The sequence below is a fragment of the Coenobita brevimanus genome, chromosome 6 (assembly GCF_032717465.1).
Source record: "Coenobita brevimanus isolate Jiangsu-jjx chromosome 6, ASM3271746v2, whole genome shotgun sequence".
Classification (NCBI taxonomy): Eukaryota; Metazoa; Arthropoda; class Malacostraca; order Decapoda; family Coenobitidae; genus Coenobita; species Coenobita brevimanus.
Window position 1 is genome coordinate 53,737,746 of NC_136959.1, and position 21,442 is coordinate 53,759,187.

At 40.7% G+C, this 21,442-nt stretch overlaps 1 protein-coding gene across 1 annotated transcript; it reads left to right on the plus strand.

Annotated features, from left to right (window-relative positions):
- Window positions 1-1,921: 1,921 nt before the first annotated feature.
- Window positions 1,922-9,227, plus strand: LOC145401244 (uncharacterized). The gene is made up of 5 exons (XM_080273580.1): window positions 1,922-1,930; window positions 2,273-2,486; window positions 5,835-5,939; window positions 8,422-8,604; window positions 8,891-9,227. The coding sequence occupies exons 1-5, from the start codon at window positions 1,922-1,924 to the stop codon at window positions 9,082-9,084; spliced, it is 705 nt and encodes a 234-aa protein (XP_080129706.1). The 3' UTR covers window positions 9,085-9,227.
- The last annotated feature ends 12,215 nt before the right edge of the window (window positions 9,228-21,442 follow it).

The window sequence follows — 21,442 nt, forward strand, 5'->3', positions numbered from 1 at the left end:
AGTTACAGTATAACATATTTTAAATATACAGTACTTTCATCTGATTGTTGAACAGCATATTTCTTAAGCATTGGTAGTTAAGCGGTAATACGAATTATTTATGCCGTGGTGGTATGTATTCTTTGCAGATTTGTCCATGTACTGTACAGTACATGTAATTCGTTTTATTTGGTATTAATTTTCAGTATTAACTGACTAATAGAACAGTCTTCCGAACACTTGTTGAATTGTGCTTCACCGAGAGTTTCGTGTTCACGGATGATCGCCTATGATACATGATATATCATGTCATTTGAAAGTTAGAGGGCGCCAGAAGTAATGATGATGCTTATACCCGGCTGGTACCAAGAGGTGTCGACAGAGGCAGTGGTTGTTAAGATGTATTGTAACTGATAGGCTTCATGTGGAGGCTCAGGTGACCTAGGACCGGATGGGGTGTGGTGAGGGGAGGCGGGCTGGGTCATCTCGGAGGTTTGGCTGACTACGTGGTCTAGGCCGGCACACACACACACACACACCACGCCTCACCCAGCTCCGCCCCGCCCCCTGCCGCCAAATATAGCAGAGGGCATGGCTGGGTCTGCCTTTAGTGGCACCCTGACCATTCCCCCTGCCCCCTGCCACCACATGTGCTGACCCCCACTGGAGTCACGCTTACCCCCAAACTGGTGCATCAGTTCCCCCTCCACAAACTGGTACATCAGTTCCCCCTCTATAAACTGTTGCCACAGTTCCCCCCTCTACTAACTGTTGCCACAGTTCCCCCCTGCACAAACTGTTCCCACAGTTCCCCCCTCCACAAACTGTTCCCACAGTTCCCCCCTTCACAAACTGGTGCCACAGTTCCCCCCTGCACAAACTGGTACATCAGTTCCCCCTCCACAAACTGGTGCCATGGTTCCCCCTCCACAAACTGGTGCCACAGTTCCCCCCTCCACAAACTGGTACATCAGTTCCTCCTCCACAAACTGGTACATCAGTTCCTCCTCCACAAACTGGTACATCAGTTCCTCCTCCACAAACTGGTACATCAGTTCCTCCTCCACAAACTGGTACATCAGTTCCCCCCTCCACAAACTGGTACATCAGTTCCCTCCTCCACAAACTGGTACATCAGTTCCCCCCTCCACAAACTGGTACATCAGTTCCCCCCTCCACAAACTGGTACATCAGTTCCCCCCTTCACAAACTGGTGCATCAGTTTCCCCCTCCTCAAACTGTTGCCACAATTCACCCCCTCTCCACAAACTAGTGCCACACTTACCCCCCCCCCCACACACACACACAATGATGGAACGCCCCTCTCTCTCACATACTACACACTCAGTGGCGGCACTCCATTCCCCCTCCACACATACTGGTTTCAAACCTTCCCACTCTACACACACACAGACAATGGTGCCGCTCCTCAGAACCCTACAAACACACTCGTGCCACTCCTTCCCCCACACAGACATTGGTGCCACTCCCCCCCTCACATACTGTACACGCGCGCCACACACACACACACACACACACACACACACACACACACACACACACACACACACACACACACACACACACACACACACACACACACACACACACACACACACACACACACACACACACACACACACACACACACACTGGTGCCACTCCATCTAACACATGCAGTGGTGCCACTCCCCTCCCCCACACACAAACTGGTGTCTCACACACACACACACACACACACACTCCACCGTTCCGTGTGTCAGTGGGTATTGGTGGGTGGGCAAGCAGGTCATGGTGGTGGTGGTAGTGGTGGTGGTGGTTAGGGGCAGGGGGGCTGAGTGACTGTGTGTCTATATTAGGAGCGTGACCGACCCATATCTGGCCACAACTATATTTGGCAGTGGCTCGTGCTGCTCCTGCTGGTGGTGGCAGTGGGGTGCTGATGTCCACTGTAATGATCATCTAACAGCACTTGCCTACTCTGTACCATAAAAAAATGCCCTAGATTATCTGTTAATTTTGATTCTTTATTAACCATTCAGTACAAGCCCAAACAATCTGGGAACGTTGTCGTTGAAGGCCAAGCAGGAAGGGTACATGAGAGCAAGGGGATACATTGCCGTATACATGGGGCAAAAGTTATTAAGTACAGTTACAAATACAGTAAGGAACCCTGATTTAAATAAAAAGATGAAATAACTTCCCCTTATGATTCTCTCTCTCTCTCTCTCTCTCTCTCTTTTTGTAACTGCGTATTCTTCCTCCATATTGGACTAAGTAATTCTTCCAACAGGACACGTTAGGCAGAGAGGAGTATCTTTGTGGCGGGTCTTCCAGTCCTTCAGATTCCTCCTCCCCACCAACGCCCTCAGACACGCCCACACCCACGTCTTCGTCCACCAGCCAAGGGGGAGCACAGTCCATACCCCAGGCCACCTCCCTGCCCACCGCCACTCAAGGCCTCCCAGTACAATTGCCACATGGATTAGTATTGTCTTCTGTTCCAGGTATTTCATTCACCCAAAAAGAGGCTGATTAGTTGAATTGTGTGAAAAAAATAATAATATGTAGCTCATTGTGTGTTTGCAGAGTTGTGTACTAAAAGTGCATGGGTGTTAATTAACCCAATGATAATTTTAGTTGTTGCCTACTAAGGAAATATTACACTTCACTGTAACTAGTTGTAACATCTGGCAGCTTCCATATTTTGTAGAGTGAGATCTTTCATTGATCAGCTTACTGTACTGTAGATCAGAGACAACGATTGGCAGACGGAGACTTGTTTTTCTTTTTTATAGACAAACTAGATATGAGTGTTCTGCTGTACAAGATTACCTTTCTCAGTAAACATATAAAAGGGAAACATTGCCCAATCCATTATTGCTGAAATGAGAAAGAGTAGCTAGTGTCAACATTAAAGTAATGATGTTGGCCATCGCAGTGAACCGGGATGGGACGATTATTATGATTACACTATCCACAACTTAGTTATACTGTATTGCACACTAGTATCATTTGCCAGATCGCATACCATGATGTATTTTTTTTTTTCTGGGAGGGAGGGGGTGCTGATTTCAAAATATATATCGGTCTTCATCTGTATGTGATTGTCATTCAGGTCTTGTAAGAGTGGTGTTGGTATTTCATTTTGTTGTTGAAAATGAACTGCATAGTTCATGCAGCAGTTGTAAACTTTCATTATAGAGTGAATGATAATGTGCATATTTATAGGCAGAGGTTTGAGGAAGAAATTCAGTTATATCCAAGTAGAAATCAGGACCAAAGTCAAGGAAATAGAAAAGAGGAGGAAAAGAGGAAAAAGTAAAATGGTTTGAGGTATATTAAGGAAGATCCCAGCAGGAACAGGTTGAGAGTGTGTTGGGAAGCATATTGCACTTTGAATACTTAAAATTGTTTTCAAGAAGATGAAAAACAGGTTTAGCATGATGCCAGCCAGAATATGTAGTCCATGCAAGTCAGAGGTGAGTTGATATTAGTACCAATTGATGGTCACTACCTTGCAGTGGACAGGATAAAGAGACATTCTCGCACTGGCCAGAGGGCAGGAGAAGCAAAAATGGGCATCCTTGCCTGAGAGATTAACTTCTGTAATGCATAGAGCACACTTAGATGGCAGTCAGGTGTGGAAGCAATAATTCCCAGTAAAGCTAGTGAAGTACAGGACTACATAAGGGCCTCCCCATCGCAGTGCTGTGGTGCCATAGATACCACTTTTGGGATAGTGCCATAGTTGTCACTTTTTGTGAAGGTCGATAGGGCTTACTGAAGTGACAGGACGGGTTGCTGAAATAAGGTTCTGACTGGAGGAGCCCCAAGGAGAAAAAGACGACAGAGCAAAGAAAAGTTTTAGTTGCAAAAAGAGGTCAGGTGTGTTGGGACTTCACCAAGATGGTCAGGGATAAAGGTAGGATACTTTGCAGGTGCCTCTAGGTCATTAAGGGTAGAAATGAAGTAGGCTTGTTCATCAGGTGTTTCAGTGAAAGAATAGAAGAGGTAAAGATGGTGATGAACATTGAATTCACCTTTAGAGATTTTCAGAGAAGGGAGACATACAAAGAATGTGTTCCTCTGGAAGTATGGAAAGTTATTATAATAAGGGAATCAGAAAAAGGCACAGATATATTTAGTCTTGGGCTAACAAGACAGCTGTAGCGAGAGTTTAAAGAACTCAAAAGACTCAAGTTTGGGATCAGAAGAAAAAGTTAGGTTGTTACATTCTGTACATACACACAGCCACTTTGACAAAAAAATGGGTGTGGAGATAGTAGGCAAGTACTGTACAGAATATTGGCCACTGTCAGTTGCTGCAGTCTGCTGGGTGTGGAAGCAATAATTCCCAGTAAAGCCAGGGAAGTACTGCGGGTAGAAGTGAGACGTAGAGAAGTGGTGCTCAACAGAGAGGAAGGTGGAGCAAATTTTGCGAATGTTGCAGAAACTAATAGAAAGTGAGTCAGACAATTGTCCATTACATCTCAGTTGGTGATTACCGGAAGGGAGGCAAGGGATTAGGAACCTAAGAATAAATTAAACCTTAGTTAGAAGCAAAAGGGCTATTACACACACAACAAAAAGGAGGGCTGTCCAAAGGAGAGCAAAACACAGAAGGCAGTTGAAAATAAAATATGAACTTAATGCAAGGATAGAATAATTGTGTGCTCCCAAAAAATTGAGGACTTCAGTAAGTAATGTATAAAAAATGTTGGATAAATATACAAAGATGAAGCTGAAACTTATTGGGATTTTTTTTTCTATGATTTCCCAGAGTCTTTACCATCCATTACTTGACCCTTTAAGGTCTGACAAGTGTTTCCCAGCCACACTCAGTCAGTATGACAGCTGCAAGTGTAAAACGACCTCACTTCCTAGGGTGACAGCAGGGAGTGATGGTAGGTAGAAAAATCAACATTATACAGTACACTATTATGTACTGTATGTCCTTAACTGTATATCGTGTAGAGAAAAAAATGTCAGTGAACAAGTTCTGTCTATTTATCTTTCTATAGCCAGACACCGTAATCCTGTAAGGGGTGGCCATTCAGCTTTTGGTTAGTTGTTTTATGGGGAGGGGCACCAGCCCCCCCCACTAACCCACTTGTTGGTTCGTAGAGAACATATTTGAGTTGGTTATGTGGTTACCACCCAGCTTTGTAAATGGTTTTCTGTCTTACAGGAAACCATTAGGTTTGTCACTCAATGTAAAGCCACCTGAAAAGGAAGGAAGAGCAATAAGAAGCGACAGGAAAGATGGGAGAAATAGGAAGAGAGGAGGGCAGGCACAGAAAGTGAATGATAAAGGTTAAGGAAGAAGTAGGCAGCACTGCATCAAGTGAGTGGATGATGGTCCAGACCATCTACCACCTCAAGGTAATAATTTAGCCAACCTTTGGATATGGATTTTATCATCCACTAGAGTTCCATTACATATTGCTACACCCCCTCCCTTCAAATGCAACTTGCAAAGTGCCAGCCATACATGCCAGAGGCTTTGCCTGTAAAGTCCTGCACAATGTTTTACATAATATGAGTAACTGGTTTAACTTACCTTCATTATTAATGTACAGTCAGGGAGGTGCTATGGCTAATCATTATGAGGTGCAAGAGCTTATGTGAAATAAGGAAAATGAATTGTTTTAAAAAATCTGGACATTGTGAACATTCAAGTCTGAGTCACAGGATATGGTGTGCATTTATTTAGTTGAAATGTTACAAGTTAACTATAAGTTCACAATTATTGTAGTTTGATGTGTTGTGTTAGAATATTGAGTGACCTTGTTTAACAAGTGTTCAGCATGGAGTGACTAACAGACTGACCAACTGACATGACCCTTCCCCAGGTTGCTTAGTGACCACCACCATATCCACACCATCTTCCTCACAACCTCATCCATCTTCCTCCTCTTCCTCTGCTTTGACTACAAGAGCTTCTTCAGTGCTGTCAGGTAAGGAGCTCTAACAGTAAGGAAATAATAGCCAGTTCCATATTGGGACACCAACCTTATCCTGATTACATTGTGAAAGTACAGGGACTGCAGCTGAGCTGGAGGTGATTCCCAAGGATAGGGGAAAAGACAAAAGCTTACCTTTTGATTTATACAAAACTTTGGGCAGTATAATTATAATCTTTTGCAGCAGAGATGGAGTACTGTATTCAGATACCCTACACTGTAGGTGAGGGGTTCCTAAATATGTAAAAACTTTGTACCTATAAGGTTTGCTGTGATCAGTTGTGAACCCCTTTTTACAGATGTGACTTATGGATGTGGTATGACTTATTAATGCAATTTAGTTTATGCACTAAAATATTGTTATTCAGTGCAAGGTATACTGTAGATTAAGGGTCAGGGAACTTTTTTTTAGGGTATTACAGTAGAAGTCCGATTTTTTGGCATCTATGGGACCAGGCAAGTGCCGAAAAATCAAAATTGCCGAATTATCAAAAACCCTACCCACTCAGTACATTATATGTTTTGGTGAACACCATCATCACTACTCATATCATTACAAATGTGTTTGGAGAGAGTACTGCATACTGTTTGATACTGTAGAATACTGTAATGAATACAGTACTATACATGAATATGAAAAATAAAGAAATTAGTGAACATACTGTATATAAATGTAATGGTACAGTAGGCCTACAAGTTCACATGCACTTACCTAAACTTATAGTAGGTTCCTTATTTACATATGTACAATAGAAGGGGTTGATTGGAGTCTGCTACTGCTGGAAGAAGTTCCCAGCAGTAGAAGGTCCTGCAACAGGCTCTAAGGACTCATGGAGAATTTCAAGACTGATGAAAAAAATCGGAAAATCTTCCGAACGATCAGAGATTTTCGTAAATGGGACTATTTCTCAAAACTGCCGAAATGTCAGATTTGCCAGGGAATTGGATGCCGAAGAATTGGACTTTTACTGTACCCCAAAATTTATTTGATTAAAATTAAATTACCCCCAGACTTCAAAGTAAACAAAAGCTAGCCAATCTGCTCCTAAAATTAGCCATATCTGTGTACACATGTGTCAGTAATATGGCAGCTAAGCAACAAATATCTTGATACATGATTCCGTACATGATTTTACATTTTTTTCACCAAAACTTACATCATTTATGTGAAAAATCAGTAATAAACCACACTCATTACCTCGCATACCGGACACATTACCCCCATATTTTTAGATTTACCCCATTTAGGGTAATTTACCCTGTTCTCCAACCTCTGCTGGAGATGAATATAATGAACAGTAATTTTCTGAATCCACAGTTGAGGTGTAGCCCCTGAAAGCTCTTTCACATACCTCAGGGGGTGTGAACATCCTTGTCTGAAACCAGTATAGTAGTTGGTTAAAATACGTCATGTTACCCACAGGGCTTGATGCTGTTTGCAAGCAGCAATAAACCACTTTCTTAAATGTTGCATTTACCACCTCCTTTATTGGGGAAAAATAAGGATTGATTAAGGAGAAAACAAATATACTTGAACCTATTAAATTGTTGTATAGTACAGTATCTCAGTCTATCTTGGCTCATTTGACCAGATTCCTTTAGATCACTGTTGTCATGAGGCAGCACTGGGTACTGACTACCTAATACCTGTACTGTAATAATAATATGAAAAAAACACCTGAGAGCAAAAAGCACATCAAAATACGTAATAGCAGAAAATATGGGAGCCAGATATGAAATTAGCATAGTAGTGACTTCAGCAAGGTTGCAGGACCTGAGTGAGTAATAGAAACGAAGTCCATTAATCAGTGGTCCAAAGAAGACAGATTTTGCTAACTAGCTACAAATAGACACAGAATCAAAAGAAATAACAGTAAATCAGCAAGTGCCATGGAAATGGCAAACAATACAACTTGTCTATGAGGTGCCATTTGTGCTACTTGGCTCCAGGTATCCAAAACCTGCTCCAGCACTTAAAAGTAAACTGGTATTGAATGCTCTATACACCTACACAGAGGGCTGGTAGTCTAGCGACGGGGTGGGCAGAGGGAAAATGTTAAAGTAGAGAAACCTGAGAAACAGGAAAGGTAGCTACATCAAATTCTGTCACCACTGAGAATTATTTGACACAGGATTCTGGACACCCTGTCATTTCTGGGCATAGGAATGATGCCATTGGGCACTCATTTTGGAGAACAGTCAATGCAACAGTTTTGGAGGAACGTCATCATACCTCACAAGACAGTATAAATGAAGGCAAACACTAATGAAATAGCTCTTCAGCTCGTGTAAGTCTGAAGTGATTTTTCCCATCACCATTTCTAATACCAGGGTGATATCAGAAGTGAACTGAAGCCTTTTCTTGGGATGCCCTCAGAAGGTAGGAACAAGCAAAGTGTAATGGATGTTTCAAAGTAAAGGTTACAGCACATGTTGGGTCTTTTCTTCCTTGCATTAATGAAGTTGGTTATTTCAGGAGGCAGCATGGTAGTAGGAGGTGCAGCAGGTGGTGGTGGTGGGTCAGTAGTTTATGCTGCAGGTGGAGGGGTGGTGTATGCCACAGCTCCCCATCCCTCTCACCATGGCCCTCCAGGTACAGACGCACCTACCCCAGTACTTCTAAATCTACCCCCAGGCATTCAGGTTTCTCCTGACCAAAGTAAGTAACAAATCTCAACTTATTTTTCTAGACTGTCAGTTTGTTTTGAACTTATTTAAGTACATTTGGATATATTGTATAATGATAGCTCCTTTGGTCATGTTACTTCAGCTGTATTTTTTCCCCTATACTTCACTTTCTCCGGTTTTAGAATGTTGCCGTTAGAATAGCTCAGAAATTTATAGTATTTTGTAATACTGTTTTTGTTATCATGAATTCAATATAAAACTGTAGAATACAATAGTTATACATTTCAACACCCGATCGCACCCAGTCATGCTTTCAGATGTGGCCACTGGTGGCTCCCTGGTGACTCTGCCCATGGCCCTCACCTCAGCAGCACTCCAGCAGTCAGCAGTGGCAGCTGCAGCAGCTGCAGCAGTTGTCAATAATAGCAGTGGTGGAAAGGACAGCAGTGAGAGCCAACAAGCTACACCAACTGATCTCTCCATGCCTGTTAAGAGAGAGAAAAGATCTTGAAGGAGAAAAAGGTATACAGAAAGTGATAGGAAATTGAAGCTTTGAGTGATGATTAAAAAAAAAAAAATAAATAAAAAGCATTTTCCTCAATCTGGTGATGTCATCTTTGTGTGTTCTTCCTATCTCTCGATACTTTTATTTAATTTAGGAAAGAGTTTTCTAACTGGGGGAGGTAGATATAGTCTTCATTAATCTCTTCACTATGAGGGGCTGTCCTAAGTTGGAAAAAATCACATGGTGGTAGAAAGAAGGAAATAATATGTCATTGGATAAGGTTGAGAGGTCATAAGGAAACCACAGTGATAAGGAGTGCAGAGCGAATAAAAGCAAGAAGAAAATATAAGTTCAAGGGAGGAGAATCTGATGAGAAGTTCTGAGAGAAGAAGAGAAGGGATAAGCACAGAAGCACAGCAAATGGATAGAAAACAAAATAATTGTGAAGTTAAGAGGGATTAGTAGGAGATATAGGATCTTTTGAGGTCAGAGGACAAGGAACATGAAGTGCACATCAACAGTAAGGAGAAAGAATTGGTGGGAAAAAAAGCCAAGAATGTAAGAGGTGGTTATTTAGAGTGCTAAGAATAGGTCAAGTTTTAAGAACATTAGGAGAAAAAGCAATAAGATAAAATATAAAAGCAAAAGTTCAGGATGATAAAGAAATGTGATAGGGAATGTACTGTAAAATAAGGACCACGGAAAAAAAAAAAATAGAGACAGAGATGTACAACATTGCTGGGAGGCAAGTTAATAATAGGGGTGCAGGACTTTGCCTTGGAAGTCCGTGAGGCAGACTTTAGAGAATACAGAGCAACATAATCTCTTACTGTTTTTATTATTATTATTATAATTGGAAAGAAATTAGAGAAATGAAGAGGAGATGGGTAAATAAATAAAGATGGAAACAGAGATCCCTTACGAAAAAGGGAGGTCAGCTGTAAACTACTACCAAGATAATTGTAGGACTCAAGATAAAATATATATAGAGACAGTGACACTGGAAAGAAAGAAATTCTTTGTAAAGAGAATGAGTTCTGGGTTGTAGCAGTGTCAGACTGAGTTTTTTTTTTTTTTTTTTTATGCTCTTGTGCCTTGAATATTTCCCCAGTGATATATAGTACTGTAGTTTTTACCTTAAAAAGGAACAGTAAAGACACTTATTGTAAATATATTCCCTCAGTGGTGCCCCAGTTAACCTACTTATTGAATAGTAAGACTTAACATAGTTCCTGATAAAGTACACCAAAATTACTAAGTCCCAATCAATCATATACTGGTATGCCATGGTTTGGAATGCATTGGGAAATGCACTTACGTTTTACACAACATATCCATCGTAGCTGTTTATTTATTTCACTACTTTGCCCAATTTCACACTGCTTCATTGGGGTGGGCTTCAAGAAATAGGACAAGGAATACCTAAATGGAGAAGCTATCAACTACTGTGGTAAAGATTCAAGTTATTATAACAGTATTATTTTCTAAAATATGGTATAATCTACTTATTATAATAATAATAATAATAATATTTATTATTATTATTAATATTATTAATGCATATAGGGATTGCCCAGTTAGGAATGCTAAAGTGGTGTGTGGTGTGGCAAGAATAACAACAAAGGAGAAAGATATGGCATGGTGGGTGAAAGGTTAAGAGAGCGGTGGAGGAAAGAGGAAGAAGTGGCTAGAGTGGTTACGAGACAAGGGTTCGATTGAATTAAGAACTGAATATATTAAGAGCAAGAAGCACATAAAGAGACAGTGAAAAGGAAAAAGGAGGAGGTAAAGGAAGATCTAGGAAGAAAAATGAATGCAAATTACTCTGAAAATAGGAAGTTATTCTGGGAAGAGGTGCGGAAATGTTGAAGTGACAGCGGAAAGAAATGCGAGAGTATGAAGGAAGGAAGTGGTAGGAAGAAAAATGAATGCAAATTACTCTGAAAATAGGAAGTTATTCTGGGGAGAGGTGCGGAAATGTAGAAGTGACAGCGGAAAGAAATGCGAGAGTATGAAGGAAGGAAGTGGTAGATTATTAATCCATGGGGATGAGGTAAGGACCAGATGGAATGAATATTTTGAAAGCCTGATGAATGGGAATAGAGAGAACAGAGTCGCTTTAAACATGATTGGTTTGGGAAGTGTGCAGAGAAGGAATGCAGTGCCAGGAAACATGGCACTCGCACAGGATAAGAATGCTGTGAAGCAGATGAAAAGAAAGCAACTGGGGTTGATGAGTTGTATGCAGAGATGATTAAGTGTAGTGGAGAGAGCAGATTGAAGTTCTTGTTGGAGATATGTAAGATGGCTTGGGTGAGTGAAACTGTGCCAGCAGAGTGAAAAAAGGCTGTGATTGTACCCCTGAACAGAATTAAAGGTGAGCGAAGTGAGTGCAAGAATTATCATGACGTAAGTTTATTGAGTGTTGTAGGGAAGGTACATGGAAGAATTATTATAAAGTAAGAGAGATATCAGAAGTCCTAGTGAGTGATGAACAGGGTGGCTTTAGGAGTGGCAGAGAATGTGTGTGAGAGAGTGGAGAAGGCTTGTGAGAAGGAATATAAGGTGTTTGTGGCATTTATGGATCAGGAAAAAGCATACGACAGAGTAGACAGAGAAGGATTTTGGAAGGTTTTGTTCTTGTATGATGTAGATGGTAAGCTGCTAGGTGCCATCAAGAGTTTTTATGATGGTAGTGAGGCATGTGTAAGGGTAAATGGGCATCCAAGTGAATGGTTCACGATCAGTGTGGGCATACTACAAGGTTGTGTGATGTCCCAATGGTTGTTCAGTACATATATATGGATGGGGTGATGAGAGAAGTAAAAACAAAAGTAATGGAGAGAGGGATGGCGTTGGTAATGAGTGGTGATGGATGGAATATCTGAAATTTGTTGTATGCTGATGATGCAGTGCTATTTTCAAATACTGAACAAGAATTTGGTAGACTATTGCTGAGTTTTGCTGATGTCTGTGAGTGTTGTGCCATGAGAGTAAATGTAGAAGAGAGTAAAGTGATGGTAATCGAGAGAGGGTGACTCCCAGTGTGATGTTACAGTGAATGGAGAGTGACAGGAATTGGTGAGAGAGTTCAAATACCTGTGTACAGTGATAGAAAAGAGAAAAAAAAATATGCAAAAGAAGTGGAAAGTAGAGTGACACATGGAAGGAAAGTTGTTAGTGCTATGAAGGCCTTGTTAAGAAACAGAGGCTTGAGTGCTGCAGCTGCACAAAGTTTACATGAAGGAGTGTTAGTGCCAACTTTAACATATAGATGTGAAACTATGGCATGGCATGAATATGAATAGTCAAAAGTGAGAGCAATGGAGATGGGACTGCTGAGGAATGTATGTGGAGTACAGATAGTGGATAGGATACAAAATAATGTAATTCGTGAAAGATGTGGAGTGAGGAAGTCTGTGGATACCAGAATCATAGAGAGTGTACTGAGACATTATGGTCATGTGGAGAGAATGGATAACAATAGAGTGGTAAAACAGGTATATCTGGGTGAACTTGAAGGAGAGAGGAGGCGAGGTAGGCCAGGGAGAAGATGGAGGCATATGGTGGACGAGTGTAAGAGGAAGAGAGTTGTGGAAGTTGGTGAGGCTAGGGGACTGACAAGAGATGGAGCTGGCTGGATGAATGTTGTGAGAATAAGGGATTTGGCACCCTTTTTTAATGTGACAGCGTTCAGATTGACTATCTGATATGTTTATGTGAAGCTACAGAATGTGGTGAAAGTTTTTTGGCATATCAGATAGAGCCAGGATTCTGGGCGCATGAATGATGAGTGAATGGAAGCATGGCCCATTGGACTGGGCAAACTTGGGCTCTCTGGACGTTGCTACTCCTCACCCTGCCCTAGGGTGGGAAAGGAGGTCCTGATGATGATGATGATGATAGTTATTATTATTATTATTATTATTATTATTATTATTATAACATTTGCCTTTTCTGGGTGGTATAAACAGAATCTTAAAATATACCAGCCATCTATCATCCAAGCCATTTCTGCTCCATTAGGAGCATAGGTGTCCTGGTCTAGGCTGCTCGGTTGTTACATTTATAGTGAAGGTGGCCAGCCTTACTCATTGCTGAGAGTTATTATGGGAGCAATATTACAAAAATCTCTCATATGTAAACCCTAGTACCCCCATCCAAGTGTAGCATGGTAACCCCTAGACCACCAAGCATCATTTGGTTTTGTGGTTACCACCCAGTATAGTGTAAATTGATTTTTTGTTTACACTAAACCAGTTGGCTTGTCACTCAGTGTAGAGTCACTTGCTGGCAACACTACATCAGTGGGCAACCTAGCCCACAAGTAAGATACCAAGTTTGATTTATAATCACCATATCCTGTTGGATTATGTAATTTTAATAAAATTATATTGCATTTCAGTATAGATGAAATTATTTTTCATGTTCATGAAATGTGGTTCTAATAGAAAATTTTTCAAATGAATATGCTATCTATGAGCAACTGACAGTCAACTTCTGATTGTGGTTGCATTGTATGAAAACTTCATCAACTGACCTTTCACTGAGGTCTAATGCCAGTAATAACTCTCTGCATTTGCTTGCTTACTTTGTCAAAGTCGAACTTCGTGTCTTGAATAATGTTATAAGTTGTAATTGATGGGTCATCATAAGTTGTTCTGATATTTTCCTTGGTTCAATATCTGTTTTATTTAACCTTACCTAGGTGTTCTGACAGTGGCTAACATGTGCTTTCTTTGCCTTTTGGTTCTAATTTGACTGCCTTGTACTATATATGATTGTGGAGATTTTGCCTTGTATTTTATTTCTATTAGTTTATAAATATTCAGAGTCTACAAGCAATATTCATTAGGTTAGTCTATAACAGAAAATATCTACAGTCCCCAGATTTGCTCAAATTATGCTTAAGCTTGATAGATTTTGATACACAATACATCAGGTAGTACAGTAATTCCTCATACTGTATGATAGTAACACCCTAATTTTTCATAACTAGAAAGTTTGAAAAGCATACATTGATATTGACATCATTGAATTTTGTTGTTGTGGTTGCTGCTGCTGTTTATGGATGAAACTGCAAACTGTTGTTTCATCCTGACAGTGGACAGGCATACATGTACTAATCTTCAAAGTGGGAGACCAGGAAAGGTTAAAAGCTTGAAGATTGTTGAATATCCACAGATGGCCATGATGGGTAGAGACACCCCAGAGATGATAGGATGCAAGATGTTAGGTAGTAGAAGCTAGCCAGTACAAAGTACCCAGTAAACTGCTCGGGAAGATATTCAGATGGTGTGTAGACAGTCCTGCAGCTGTGGCCATAACTGAACAAAGATGCCAGGGAGGGAGGTTCCCTCAGACAAAACTTAATTGCTTGAAGGAGAAGGGCCACCAGTGGCTTTGCATCCCTGCAGCTGTGGCCACAACTGGCCAGAGATATCAGGGAGGGAGGTTCCCTCAAGTAAAGCTTTATTGTGTGAAGGAGAAGGGCCACAAGCAGATCTTAGGCTAGATCAACATTCAATATAGTAGGTGCAGATGAGGAGGGCCAAGACTGAGGTGGCCACCAATGGGGAGCTGAATGAGACGAGGGTAGTGTGCAGTCCTTCATACCATTAGGAGTATAAGCTTGATCCAGATATTTGTCTTGAGTCAGAGGAGGACATTATCTCAAAGAAGGCCTTAGTGGGACATGAAGCACAATGGGATGAGTCAGGCCAGGGCAGTGGTCACCATTAGAGTCTAGATGTCTGGGTGCTGGGTGCAAATGTGTGTTGCCATCCTGGAGATGAATTTGTTCTTCTGTCTGTTTGTGTGTCTATCTCTTGCCAGACTCCTCAATCCCATAAGGGGTGGCCACAAACAAATTGCCTCCATGTCGCCTGGTCGCCCACTATTTCACTGCCCTGCTCCAAGCTTACATTCCCTTCTCTCATATATCTCTCCACTCTATCCCTCCATCTCATCCTTGGCCTCCACCTCACTCACATACACTTTCCTCGTTAGTCTCTCACTTACCACCCTCTCCATATGGCCAAACCACCTCAGAGTATTTCTCCCAACACTTACTGTCACATCCACATCACAACACTCCTTCACTTCCTCATCTGTCAGTCTGTCTGTCCATTTAACCCCACATGCTCCTCTCAAATAACTCATCTCCACTGTTCTCACTCTCGACGTGTGTCCTTCCAACAAGGTCCAAGTTTCACTACCATACGTTAGAATGGGTATCACAATACTGTCATGCAGCGACTACCCTGTTTCTTATCACTGCTTTCAAAGAACCAGCAACCATTCTTCCTTGTTGTACCCTTTCAAGCACTTCACCCTCCAAACTTCCATCCTTACTCATCACACTACCCAAGTACTTAAATGCACGTATATTTTCCATTTCCTCATCATCCAGCATCACTGTACATTTAGTGACATAATTTCTCTTGAAAACCATAACTTTACTCTTCCCTACATTCACCTTTAGATTCTGTTTCATACACACTCTTCCAGACTCATTCAGCAAGTCTTGCAGCTCCCCTTCGTCTTCACTGAACAATACAGTATCATCTGCAAACAACAGTACAGGGAGTTTCCAAATGTTGCCCACTCTCATTAAAGCCACTCAAATATCCACTGCCTTACCTTGTATCTCTTTTATAGTCCAGTCCATGTACAGATTAAACAACCATGGAGACATGACACATCCCTGTTTCAGACCAACATTCAGAAAGAAAAATTCACTCAGTTCACACCCCCTCATACATACTCTTCATGGCATTCAACAACTCCCATTTACTCCTAATATTTGTAATATTTTCCACATTCTTTGTCTGTCCACCCTGTCTTAGGCTTTCTCCAAATCCATGAAGGCTGCATACAACATCTTTCCCTTCTCTAGAAACTTTTCCACTAAAGACCGGAGAATGAATATCTGATCCACGCAACCTCCTTCCTTCGTAAAACCTCCCTGTTCGTCACCAACTAATTCCTTCATTATTTCCTTAACTCTGCCAATAAGTATCCTACCATACACTTTTCCTATTACACTAAGAAGACAAATGCCCCTGTGATTACCACACACTTTTTTTTTTCTCTCTCCTTTTCCTTTGTACAGGGGAGTAATTATACCTGACTTCCAATCCTCCGGGGCTCTACTTTTCTCCTAGACCAATCTGCGCATATTCCATATCCATATTACTACTATCTCACCCCCATGCTTCAGCATTTCACGACACACTTCATCAATTCCTGGGGCCTTCCCCATTTTGACTTTCTTCATTGCTTCCACTACTTCAATCCTGCTGATTTCGTCCTTTTTTCTCACCTCCCTTCTTCTCTCAGCCATCCTGGCATCACTTTCATTCTCCATGTTTAACTTCTTGAAAGTGTTCTCTCCATCTGCTCACTTTTTCTCCCTTCTCCACCAGTAATCTGCCATTTTTATATTCCACTCCCTGACTTCTTTATCACCCTGTCTTACACTCTTTACCTCTTTCCAGAACATTTTCTTACGTTCCCTCCATTTTACATTCAGATTCCTTCCAAATTCCTCATCCACTCTCTACACACTCTCTTTTACTAATCATTTCACCTCTCTCTTCCTCTCTACATATAACTCTCTCTTCCATCTCTCAACTTCCTCCACACCCCTGCTTCCCATCCACTCACTATAAGCTTTCTTCTTTTATACCACAGCTTGTCTCACCTCTTCATTCCACCATGCTGTTCCTTGCACCCTCTTTCATCCTCTCTTCACCCCACATACCACCTCACATGCTGCACAGATTTTTTTTCTGTGAATATCTTGCACACACCTTCCACCTCCCCCATCTGCTCCAAATCATATTTACCCAATCGCTCCTCCACTTCTGTCTTATATTCTGCCTTTTTTCCATCCTCTTGCAACCTTTGTACCCTTCTTGTATGGACTACTTCTTCCTGTCCGTCCCCCCATCTATTCCTCCATTGCATTTGAACCCTGACTTTTGCCAACACCACATGGTGGTCAGAAAGTCCACTTCCCCAATCTCTGTATGCTTATGTATCCATTACACACCTTATTATGTCATCCACACACACATAACCAATCATTGTCTTCCGTCCTTTCAGTTCTCCACTCACCCTTCTCATCACTCGCCACGTGTACCGAGAGGGTATTGGCTATCACCAATCCCTCCCCGCACAAGTGTCCACTAGAGCAATGCCATTCTCATCCATTTCTGCAGGCACACCCTGCTCAGCAAATACTCCATCCCTTTTCCATTTATATCTCCAATAAAAAACACTCTCTCATTCCTTTCAAACTTTTCCATGCACACTTCCACATTTGCCCAGAACTCTTCTTTTAATTTACTTGCATGATCTTGTGTTGATGCATACACACACACAATTTCCACATTTGTAGTCTTACTTTCAATCTTACTCACACTGTACTTGAACCAGCTGCTCCATGCTCTCTTATATTCCTCTTCCATCTCTTGCACACAACAATACATACTCCTTCTTTTGCCCTCCCATTCTTTCCTACGTGCATATACGCCATCCATACTCCCACTCTCTCACACTCTCACCTCTTCATTCAGTCTCATTTATTCCACATATGTCCTCTTTTGCACCCGCAAGCACCTGGACAATTTCTTTCTCTTTCACCTCATCATTTGCACCCCTTACATTCCATGTTGCAGTCCGTATCATGTCTTTTGTTCAGTCCTTAGTCATCACCTGTTGGCTACTACTTGTCAGAGGCTTCTCGTTTGTATTTTTAGTTAGGTGTTTTCCGGGGAGATGCACTAACCCTCTGTCAACACTGCTGTCACGTAGGGAACACGTGTGGGCTGGTTACAGTATAAGGTTACTACCCTGCATTGTAAATGATTTCCTGGTTTACAAGAAATCATTTGGCTTGCCACTCAGTGTGAAGCTACCCTAAAACAGAGTACTGTTACACTTAGTGGGTGGATGATGGGCAAATTCCTAAAGTACTTAAGTATGCTTATAGTATTATCATAGTAATAAATAAATAAAAGCAGTATATTCACTAGAAAGTACTTGATGCACACACACATTGTGCACAGTATCGCAGAGGCAACCGGGCCCATAACAACAACTGACAGTTCTAAAAGCAGTCACTCAGAGAAGTGGTAATCTGCAGTTCACATTCTGTTCTTTCTACCATTCTCCCTCTGTTTATATGTCAGGAGACAAGTTGTAAACTAATTAAGAAATAATGAAGTAAAAATGATGTAGAAACCTGCGCTTGGGTCAGCTGCATACAACTGACTCTTTTCTCTACCCGTGAATATTTACTTACGCTTGCTGGTATAGTACATAATTTTTAAGGAAAATAAATTCTGATTTCAGTTAGGTTTCAGAGTGGCCTTATATGAGAGGTTTTACCTCATAATTTCCTAATTAGTTTAATACATGAGTGTATTAACATACAGACAGGGGAACATGGCAAGAAGAGCAGAAACACAGATTCACAGGACTATGATAGGCAATTTAGAGAGGGTAATGACACTTATTATACTTATCATTCCTAGCATTTGTAACTTGATAGTTTGGGACACTTACTTATAATTCAGAGCATTAGCATATTGGCACTTCAGGACATTTACTTCTGATTCCTAGCATTAGTAAATTGGCAGTTCAGGACACTTATTGTTAATTCCTAGCATTAGTAAAATGGCAGTTCAGGAGGCTTACTTTTAATTCCTAGCATTAATAAATGCCTAGTTCAGGACTTTTTTGTTGTTATTATCATAAAGTTGGAATACTGGGGTGAAAGGAGGCTTTAGCTGGAAGGCTTAGACTGAAATAACAAGTGTTAATGGTGGGAAAAAAAATATATATAGTTTTTGAGACTTTTGCTTACATAGTCATTGCACTGTACCCTAATACTTCACAGAATACAAGCCTGTTGTATAGTATGCATTTATTCATACCTTATTACAAAATATGATGCAGTCTGATGATGAATTTTGTCAGATAGTTACAGCAGCATTTTCTTGGAACATATCTTCCGAGTTATTTGAGGAATTATGGTACTATACTTTTTGTGGAAATGGTATTATAATGTAAAAAAGTTCAAGTGATAAAGAACCAGAGTGATATATGAAGAAAGTACACGTTAGTCCTGCTTTATTGTTACTGTACAGTAGTTTGTGACCCTGTAGACAGTGTAGGTAAAAATGTCAATACATGACTAATGTCTCATTAGTCTGGTGTCTGTGATGAGGCTGTAAAGTGAATATAGTTTAAAGGGACCATTTGATGCATGTAGAAGATTTATAATAATTATTATCTTCTACACTGTATGTCATACAGTAGCCTATCAACATGCACATCAAAATGATGGCTAACTGAGTGATGTTGAATGCAGTTTCACAGTCTGGTACTGAAGTGAAAATTCAAGTTGGTTTAGCCCTTTACAAGCATATCACTTTATTTCCTGGACATGTACAGTACCTGTATATTCATTTCTGTCAGTTTCTTTTGATCAGCATTAACATTGTCCACAACCTATTTAGGGCAAATTTGTATGAGCAAGAATATGAAATCAGTAATGAGTGTATGTTGAATAGGTACCCTAAGTTTATGAATGGCAACAAATTATGGACCCATTATTATAAACTAGTTTGTGCAACTAATAATAGTTTCAATAAGTTCTTAACGGACTTGGCATACTGTAACGTGGTAAGCTAGTCAGCTGTTCAATGAGGCTTGTGTTAATTGCACTCATCCATGACGTTGCAGGCTTAGTCCATTTTACTTTATTATTAATTTATTTTGCTCTTTTCTCCTTGCATCATAGAGAGGCTAAATAGTAGTATTACAGTACTGGTTTATCATATCTTGTTAAGTATTGACAGTTAGCTCCTTGTTTAATGCTGACTGCAACAAACCAGCAGTCAGCATTAATCCTGTAGAGGGCAAGGCCTCACTTAGTTACTGCATTTTATTCTGGCCAGCTGAGGGAAACCCCATCCATCTTGAGGTTTAAGGTGTTGTAAGAAAAACAGATGTATTACAGTAACAGATGTATTACAGTAATAGAACATATAACAAAAAACATGAGATACTGTGGGTGGTTCAGTTAAAAAATAATATGGTTGAAGTAAAAACTGGTTTTACAGACATGAGTTTTTGTATGAGCTAATGCACCAACTAATGAAGGAAGATCAGGGAGAAGTTTTGAGTAGAGTTAAAGAAATATTTAGAAAAGTTTGACTGAAAGAAAATGGTATGGTATTGCTTTGCGGAATAGGAAAAATATGAATGAATGACTGGGCACTTTGAGAATGCCAAATGTGATGAAAGTGAGAAGATATGATCTTGTGTGGAAAGAGACTTTATATAACAAATACAGGTACCCTGTACCACAGGAACATCAACATCCCCCCTCCCTCCTCGCTCAACCCTAGCCTGTCTGGCCGAGGATGTTTGTTGACAAGTAATCAGCTGCTTCTGTGGTATTTTCGTACAGGTACTGTACAATACAGTACGTACTCAGTGTTGGAAATCAGTGCCCTTTTGTGGTAGACAGTGTCTCACCAGGGTTGGACCATGCCCTCACAGTGAGGTGCTGATAAAATATGCACCCAGGGTGCACAGTGCCACCACGTATTGCATCCTCATGAGCAACACAAGTACAGTATATTAATCAAGGAGTGTAGTGAAAATAAGGAGTGGACCTGAAAAAAGAAATGACTATATAAAGAACTTAATATTTAGATAATTATATACTCATTAGAACTAAGACAGCTTGAGGAAAAAAATAAGTAGGAGAAAAGTATGGCATACTTTTGATATCAGAGAAGGTACAAGAAATTGATATAACAGTTTTGAGATAGAACTGTGAGTATATAAGAGGCAGAGGAGCTGCGTTAAGGGGTCACACTGGCTGGAATAAGATGCAAGTCAGAGACGATAATATAAGGGGCAGCATTGTGGAGTGATGGAATGATATGAGCAGTGTATGCAAAGAAGCACATTATTCTTTATAATGAAGAGAGAGAGAGAGATCTGTTCAGTATAGAGTTACAGTCATCTACCAAATCTTTGCATGACTGGCTCCTTATTTTCATTAGGAAATATCAAAACTCTGCCTGTTAGCCACTGTCTACAACTACAAGCACTCATATGTCATTACATCCAGCTGTATCAGACTGTATGCATACACCGGCACCACCAATACATATTTTTGCAGGTGGGGAATGTGAGTCCCATTTATGTGCTACCTTGGCTCAAGCATATATTTTTACTTGGTTTATGATAAGAAGCTAAAAAAAATTTGCATCCCAAGGCAAATTACTCATGTAACTGATATAAAATAATCCCTAAACTTTGTCTGTTTTGCTCATTA

Bases quoted from the DNA above. Each gene is read 5' to 3' on its own strand.
- LOC145401244 (XM_080273580.1), top strand. The intron at 5,940-8,421 runs GTAAGGAGCTCT...TGGTTATTTCAG, and splicing joins AGCTTCTTCAGTGCTGTCAG to GAGGCAGCATGGTAGTAGGA. The intron at 8,605-8,890 runs GTAAGTAACAAA...TCATGCTTTCAG, and splicing joins TCAGGTTTCTCCTGACCAAA to ATGTGGCCACTGGTGGCTCC.